At 49.0% G+C, this 8467-nt stretch overlaps 1 protein-coding gene across 4 annotated transcripts in view; it reads right to left on the bottom strand.

Moving 5' to 3' along the window:
- The window catches only part of EBF3 (EBF transcription factor 3), a 201842-nt gene extending 194432 nt beyond the window's left edge, over positions 1-7410 (bottom strand). For all 4 annotated transcript variants that reach the window (XM_039911636.1, XM_039911638.1, XM_039911637.1 and 1 more), the window contains exons 1-5: positions 6615-7410; positions 6051-6207; positions 5531-5594; positions 4725-4780; positions 1-34 (exon numbers count right to left, since the gene is read on the bottom strand). The exon at positions 1-34 is cut by the window's left edge and continues 40 nt beyond it. In XM_039911636.1, coding sequence (XP_039767570.1) covers positions 1-34; positions 4725-4780; positions 5531-5594; positions 6051-6207; positions 6615-6748 — 445 coding nt within the window. In that variant the 5' untranslated portion in view covers positions 6749-7410. The remainder of the gene's footprint in view (positions 35-4724; positions 4781-5530; positions 5595-6050; positions 6208-6614) is intronic.
- Between the last annotated feature and the right edge of the window lie 1057 nt (positions 7411-8467).

Genomic DNA, 8467 nt, shown 5'->3' with positions numbered 1-8467 from the left:
CTGGGTTTTTGTCCTGCCCTTCGTAAACGATCGCCTAGACGGGGGCAGAGGGAGGAAGGGAGAGGGAGGGGGACAGGTCAGACTGAGGCTTCCAGGACAGTTCAAAAGAAAGAAAGAAAGAAAGAGGGAAAGGGGCAGACAGAAGGGGAGCTAAAATAAAAACTTTTGGGTGGGGGCCGTCCAACGGGTCGGGCTTCGCCGCCCACCCTTTCAACAGGTAAAGGCTGGAGGGAAATAGGTGGATTCGGCCCTCGGAGAGCGGGGACACGGTAAGGAACAAATGCAGGTTTTAATTATCTCTCCCACTTTAGTTACCTGTCAAATGACAGTTTATGCCCACAACAACTTCATCTCTCTCCATCTTTCCCCCTCCTATTTCTCCTCCCTTCCTTCTCCCTCTCTCCCTCATGTTTTCTCTTCCTTTTTTCCTCCCCCCTCCCTTTCTCCTTCTTTCCCTCTCTCTTCCCAGCCCTCTCTCTTCCTCCTGAAGGGAGAACCGGCCAGAGGTTTCCCCGGCCTTCCTGGGAGCAGAATCTGGAAAGGAGATCTCCTCGGTCTTCTTTCCTCCCGTGCTGCCCACTTCTCTTCTCCCCCACCCGACCCCCTCCCCAGCCTTCGCCCCCCGGGCAAATGACACGTCCTGAAATTTCCTCGGTGTGATTAAGGACTGAGATTTGGTCCTCGGCGGCATTTCCTTGGTCTCTCTGGCTGGAATGTCAACTGGAAATCTGAGCGGGACCAGCCGCCGGCAAACCCTTTCCCACACAGCGAAGAAGGGGGTGGAAAAGTAAGATCTGTGTTGGCAAATCAGCTCATTAAAGCCTTAAATTCCTCTCCGGTCTCCAACTCTCAGGGTCTGTCGCGCAGGCCCATTTGCCGGGGAGGTCTCGCAGTTTGCAAGCTGAAGGAAGCCCCTGGAACGGGGGGAACTAGACAGGCCCCCCGGATCCGCGGGATTTTCCCTGGTCATTGTCTACACTGAGTTCCAATTTGCATTTCTTTCCAGCTCGGAGGGCGACGACCGAAAAAACCCAAAAACAAAAAACCGGGAAATTGAAAAAAAAAATGAAAGGAAGAAGTCGGAAAGGCTCCTGAAGATAGAAAAACAATTTTGCGGTGACATGGTATTCCAGTTTAGAAACATTAGGGCTTTGCCCGTCTGCACCCCTGGGGTTTGAAGGGAGCCGGAGCCCCCCGAAAAGCCAGGTGGTGGCCATACCCCGAGCGCGCGCCCCGTTGGATTTGGGGGTTCAGAGGGCGGTGTTGGGGGAGACGGAGGGCTTCTCCAACTTTGGGGGTCCTCCTCTCCATCCTCCCCGCCTGGGTGTGGAGGGGAGGGCTCCTCTCCCGCCTCCGGCCAAGCCGCGCCCCCACTTTGGCCGCAGCGCTTCGCCAAGGCGCTCTGCCCAGTCCCACGAGCTCTTCCGAGCGCCCCATCGGCCCGTGCCCACCGCTTGCCCAAGCTGCGCGCTCCTAGCCACCCTTGCCCACTCTGTGCGCTCCTAGCCACCAGCTCCGTCTTCCCTGCGCGTTGTGGCCACGCTCGCCCACCCTGGGCTCTCCCTAGCCACCCCAGCCCAGGCTGCGCGCTCTAGCCACGCTCGCCCACTCTGCGCGCTCCTAGCCACCCATGCCCATCCTGTGCGCTCCTAGCCACCCATGCCCATCCTGTGCGCTCCTAGCCACCGCCGTCTTCCCCGCGCGCTCTGGCCACGTTTGCCCACCCTGGGCGCTCCTGGCCACACTGGCCCACCCTGCGCGCTCCTAGCCACCCCTGCCCTCGCCGGGCACCCTTTCTCATCCCCTCGCAAAGGCGCACGGTGGAACTGGGGACGCTTTTCCGAGAGAAGAAACGCCCCCCACCCACTCACCCACCCAAACAAACCCAGAAGTGCCTCGGCTCTTGGAGGGGCTCCGGGAAGCGAGCGCGGCAATATGGTTATTATCCGATGATATTTGGAAAGGAAGTGCTAATGGGCAATCTGGTGTTTGTTTTGAAACTGCTAACAATGATTTTTCTTGGGTAAAAAGGCCGCGTGTTTGGGAGCGCGCTTGAGTGGCTTTTGAACATAGGCTTTAACAGATGGTGAGAAGCTGAGGGTGCGCTCTCGGCCCCTCGCCCAGCCTCCAGCCCGGGCTGGGGGAGACGCCCAGCCTGGATCCCCCTCCCACAGACGCCTGGAGGACCCCAGAGTCCCTCCTCCTCCTCCCCCCCGCACCCCCTGAACCCCCTTTTTCTCTGGAGACCCTGCCTCTCCCCCCCCACCACCCCCAAGGAGCCCTCCTGCCAACTCCCTCTGGAAAGTCCCAGCCCCTCCTGGTGTCACCGAGTGCCCCCCCCCACCACACACACACACCCAAATACAAACACACAAACACGCTCACACTCAAACACACACCCCCAAATCCAACCCTTAATCAGGCTGCACGGCCTAAGCTTCTCCCCCAGCCTAAACTGTAGGCTTCTCCTCCAACCTCAACCCCACGGCCTTTCTTTAAACCACCAGGGAGGGAAATGGGGAGGGGGTTGAGGGGGGCGAGAAGCTGGAAATCCAGGGGACCCAAGGCGGGGAAGGGAGAGAGAGGAGAGGCAGGAAACTGCAAAATTCACCGCAAAATATTACCAGAGGAAAAGGGTCCCGCCCTCTGCTTTCTGACCGCCCCCCCCCATAATCTCCTAGAAATAATCACCCATTCGCTGCTCACCTCCTCGGTTATTTCTAACACTTTTACTCCCTTTTGGGGGCGCGGAGAGACCATCGTAAAAAATAATAATAATAATAATAATAATAAATGGAAGTTCGCTTAGCCCTAGCCACTAAAGAGCAGGAGGAGCCCGCGTTAATGTCAGCTCCCTAAACAGATACAATTTAGGCAACACAGAAATGCTAGAGAATACATCCAGATGCCGCAGCCGGGCCAAATCTGCTAAGGGCGGTGGTTGCAGCGAGAGATATCATTTCTGGCGGTTGTTACTTTCCCTCTGATGAACCCACGTATTTATATTTGATTTATTTTTTATTTTGTAGCACAAACAGAAATCCATAAACTGTCGGTTCAGGGCCATTGACTCTTTGATCAGTTCCTGGGCGATTTTTTTTTTCCCCCCGTCAGTGAAGGGGAGATTAAATGCCTTTATTTCCAGCCCTGTTTCTCCTGCAGAGGTAGGGGGCTAAATGAACAATAAAAATGTAGTTCCACTGAAGCCTCTTGTCCCTTAATACTGCAACAGTGAAACTTATCGCTGCCTCTAGAAGCCTCTTAATTAGACGACAGCGATTTCCGAAAACATTTAGCGGTTATATACAAAGGAAATCAAAACACATTGTCAACTCGAGAGCGCTCCAGAGTTAAAGAGGACCTTTCCCAGCTAACTACTGAGATAATTATGGAAGGCTACTATGCCTTCGTCTTTGTCAAAGCCACGGTAGTCCGCCTGTCAGATCTGTTTTTGTTCTTTGAGACAAACACACTCTTACGGTCCTTGAGATTTTAACCCTGTGTTTGAGAAAGGTAAGGAAAAAAACCCAACTTTTTTTCCCTTTTTTAAAGGTAGGGGGAGAAAGGTCGAAAAGTCGAAGCCTGAAAGAATAGGCAGCGGCTTTAACTTGTTACTCTTCCAGGAAAGGAGTGGAGGAAGGGAAAGAGAAGGCTAAAGGAACACTTTTCCTGGCTCTTCTAGGAGCGAATCCCAGCTAGAAACGGCGTTTTAAAAGCTCACAAGGTTCCTGGATGGTTTTAATTTACACTTGTGGCCTCGGTCTCCCAGAAACTCTGAAAATTCCCCCAAATGGGAAACCTCTCCAAAAAAAAAAGGGGGGGGGGGAATACAGAAAGAAATGAAAGAAAGAAACCCGAGCGAGGTCAGAAAACAAATGAGTTTTTCTGCCCCTTAATTACTCTGACGCTATACTGATAATGTGCAGTTATCATCGGGAAAGTTGCCCAAGACAGGTTAAATAATCTAATAAGGAACTGCCTGTAATTATGTTATTTACAAGGTACGACAGAGGGTTTGAAGAAGGAACAGAAGCTGATCTCAGAGAAACGGACGGTCCGGGTGACTTCCAGATCCTGGATTTTGAATTATGGAGATGGGGGACGGGGGTGGTTTAGAGGTGAGTCAGGACTAGATGGGAATAAGATGACTTTTCACCTCGACACATTTAACTTTTAAATCCAAATAAACGTCTCGCCTTACTAGATCATCGCATTTGGAAGGAAAAAAAAAATAGAGAACTCACCAAGCCCAGTGGAAAAGGCTGGGAAGAGAGTTGTCTTTGTTATTGGGGGAGCTTGGGGGGAGGATTTTTTGGGGGTGGGGAGGAAGACTGGGAATGTAATGGAAGAGGAAGGGGGGTAGGTTTTTTTGTTGCTTTTTTTTTAAAAAAAAAAAGTCTGGAAGTAGATCTCGGCTTCCCCACCCCCACCCCCCCACCCCCGCCCCCGCATCAGATATTAATGCCCCAAATGAAGGAGGATAAAATCGGTCTCAAATCATGATGCATTTAATAATATATATCCTCTACATTCATGACAATAAAAAAAAACTATGTCACCGTTTCCTACATAGAGCTTAAGAAATAGAGAATTCTAATTCGTATGTCAAGAAAGCTCAATGAAAAATAAATACACTAGGACATTTCGGTATTATTGCCTCTGAAAAACGAGTCAAAGACAAGTCCGGCAGTTTAAGCAGATGGAAAAACTTAAAACTTTCTCACCTGTTTGGTCATTGAATCTATTAGACGAACATACAAGTCCTGTTCTGTTCTAACTCCTGCAAAAAAAAAAAAAAAAAGAAAGATAAATTTTGATCGGAATTACAGTAGTGAGTCTCGGGAATAACCTAATGGATGTATGAAGTCAATCAATTAAGTGCTGCGTATAGTGCATTAAAACTTAGGACAATCCTTCAGAAGGCAAGAAATTCTATAGGAATTCATTTCTTGCAAAGCCGAGTTAAAACTAGTGAAGGTTCACATTTGAACCAATCCAGGTAACAAGTCTCGCTGCAATAATTTAGGAGTGCCCCATTATTTTGCTCTTCTGGTCTGGGTCATTAATTATTTTTTGGTATAAACATGGAAAAATCATTGAGAAATATTAAAGCTACCAGAATTCTCATCCCTTTCAATGGTCATTAATGAATTTCAATGATTTTTTTTTTGCTTATGTCTAGAAAGAAAGTGATGCCAGGTTTATGAAACGATCCCCATCCCAATAATTAACATTAATTTACAAAATTGAAAAAAGTCACTTAAAAGAGATGTTCTGTAGAACCCCTATTGATCGCTCTTTTTACTTTCTACTTCAAGCCCAGCCGGTTAATCATGTGAAGTACCATAGACATATTGATCGTTTATGTTTTGTTTTCCTTCTATGCCAAAAGAAGATTCGTGTTTACAGCCATGTCATTTTAAGCTCAAAATCTTTATATCCTTAAAAACCTGAGACAGACGAAGCATTTTTTTGTGGGGGGGGGGAGGGGGTCCTGTACTAACTGATAAAACAGGCAAAAGCAACTTACCGTTACTGTACAATAACTGAAGTTTATAATGAATCCCATTGTTAGTTTTCTCATTGTTTGGCTCCTACAAATAATGATAAAGAATTGTATTTATTAGGATAAGTGTCGTTCTTCCGCTGCTGAATATATATATATATATATACATATATTTTTTGCCAGCTCGACTGAAGCCCTTCAGTGTTACAAATCGCAAAAAAAAAAAAAAATTCTAGCTCCTCCACTCTGGGTAACCCTGATGATGTCATTTTCCTGCCGTAAAAATTGAACGTTTAGCTGGGTTCCTCGGTTAGAAAATAAGTCAGGACGGGCGGATAAGTTTCTCTACATCCAGCCCCTATTCTTAGCGACCAGGCGACGCTGAAATCGCTGGCAAGAAAGTACACGTGGTCGGCTTTGCCTCTGGAGTCCCGTTAGGGCTTGGAAGTATTTAACTCAAAGTGAAAATTATCTCTGATCAATTTAGTCATACTTAATTTAGGAAGAAGAAGAAGTAGAAAAGGGGAGGGGGGGGGGAACTTACTTTCTCTTTCTCCACAAAGTCCACAAAAGCTGTCCTCTCAATCTCCACTGGCTGCCCCTGCCTGTCGTACAGAGCTAAGACGAAGTGGAAAAAATTGGATTTTCTGAGATTGGAAGGTGGCTGTTTTTCGAAGTGCGCCCGGGCCAGCCCGACACCGCTGCGGGAGAGAAGGAGACGAGGTGTGGGTGAGAATCAGGGGGTGGGCGCCTCTTAAAATTAAAAGGAAAAAAATGGAAAAGGGGAAAAAAAAGACGGGGGGCTCTGCCGGGATGGGGGGGCGCGTGGAGGGGGTGGGGGAGAGTTGGAAGTGGGAGGTGGGAAAAGAAGAGAGAGAGAGAGAGGGTGGGGAGAGGAGAAGGGAGAATCCAGCTTTCTGGAATGGTCGCAGTGGCCCTGAAATGATGTAATGGGGAAAGGGGGGATGGAGGAAGGCGAAGCTGGGGTGCAGAGAAGAGGGTAATTGATGGATGGAGGGGATGCGGGGGTTGGGAGAGGATGGAGAGGTTTGGAAGGTGGAGGTTTGGGGAACAGATGCGAAAGGGCCAGCTGAGTTGAGGGACATACCTTTGGGCGGCGGTGTTAGCGTCCACCACTCCGGCAGTGTGCATCCAAGACCGGACCGAATTCATCCCACTTCCCAAAGGTTCTTCCTTCATGGTCGTGCCACCTCTGGGTATGTTTTCCTGAATCCCAAACATTAAAACAAATTTGGGCAAAACCAGCTCCTAACCAAAAAGGGGTTAAAATTAAGGAAATGTCAGATGGAGGGGCGGGTGATGGGTTTATTTTATTTTATTTTTTTTTTCCTCCTCTCTCTTTCTCTCTCTCCCCCTCTCTCTCCCTCTCTCCTTGGCGACTGGATTGCGAGAGAGGACTTTTCTTCCCGTGATCACCAGGAGAAAAGCCCAGTTCAAGTCTTTCTGTCTTCTTCAATCCGTTCGGGGTTGGCACGGTAGAAACAATTTGCTGGGCGCTTCTCTCTGCGGCTACTTGGACGTCGTGGCGGTTGGAGTAAAAAAAAAAAAAAAATTGGGGGGGAAAAAAAGAAAATAATAATAAAAAAGTAGAAGCAGAGCCGAAAAATCTGCGCTGGGTTCTTGGCTTTTTTTTTTTTTGGCTTTTTGGGGAGAGAAAAAAAAAAGAAGAAATATTTTTGTTGTTGTTGTTTGTAGACGAAACAGCCTCAAAAAAGCTTCAGGACACTGCTGAATCGACCACTTCTGGCAAGACTCTCCTGCTCCAAAAGACAAATAAACGAAAAAATGATTACCATGGAGTGTTCGTGGACACAGGAGAGGTTGATGGAGAGGCCTTTAGCGTCTTGCAGCATGGATGGCAGTGCACGAAACTCAGCCCTCCCTCCCCTAGGAATGAGAACCTATCCCTGGAGCGAAAACTCTACACCCCCGGGAAAAGCGCTGTCAGATTCTGACGTCGGAGGGGCGGGGCCAGCGCCATATATGGGTGGAGCCCCAACAATTTCCAACCCCCTCCCCACCATCGGCAAAAAGCCGATCCGGTCCCCAGCCCCCTAGCCCAGCCCCAGCTCCAGCCCAGTCCCCTCCAACTGCTGCAAAAGGACCGACCGGCCTCCAGGAACACTTTTTCCAACCCTTATAACGCGCGCGGCTTCTCCCTTGGTTTTTTTTTCTTTAACCCATCGACAGCCAATGAAGTTATTATTTGCCCCAATAAATCTCGGAAAGAAACAAATGCAGCCGATGCAAAAATAAAAAATCAAAATGCAGGGGAGGGGGTCACTAGCTCCCCCGGTCACCCCCAAAACACAGGAAGATAGGAAAGGTTTGGAGGCCGGGGTTGGGGAGGGGAGAGATTTAAATGGAGAAAATAATAATAATAATAATAATAATAATACATGTAAATACGTCATGCGTGGCCGAGGTCTGGACAGGAACGTGGAAATGTGAGCCGGAAGGTTATTTGAGAAGTAAAAATGGGGGGGGGGGGAGAATGGGTTGGATTTGTTGGGGTGTTTTTTGGGGGGTCCCTACCTCTAGCCCCGGGCTAGGGGCTTCTTCGGGCAGTTCCGGATATCATTAGAGTCCAAGTTTTTGTTCCAAACGAACCGGTCCTCCGAACCAAACGCATGGTGTTCGAAGTCGGGGGGCTTGGGCGGGGGGGCGGTGGTCACTGACTCCTTGGACACCAGACGGGGGAAAAGGGAGGAAGAAACCTCCGATTATCCCCCCCCCCCAAAAAAAAACCCACTTCTCCCACCCTAGACCCCAGGCCCAGCCACTCTTACACACATGTTCCATGCCAGGTTAAGAGCAGACGTAATGCGCCTCGTGCCCAAACGGGCATTTAAAAAATCTACTCTGGGTTTATTAGCTCCTTTACAGGGTAGGAAGTTACGCTCCGGTGTTTACGTTTGGCTGGAAAATCTTAAAGAGATC

Source organism: Ornithorhynchus anatinus, chromosome 3 (assembly GCF_004115215.2).
Source record: "Ornithorhynchus anatinus isolate Pmale09 chromosome 3, mOrnAna1.pri.v4, whole genome shotgun sequence".
In the NCBI taxonomy this organism is placed as follows: domain Eukaryota; kingdom Metazoa; phylum Chordata; class Mammalia; order Monotremata; family Ornithorhynchidae; genus Ornithorhynchus; species Ornithorhynchus anatinus.
This window is presented reverse-complemented; position numbering and strand designations above follow the sequence as displayed.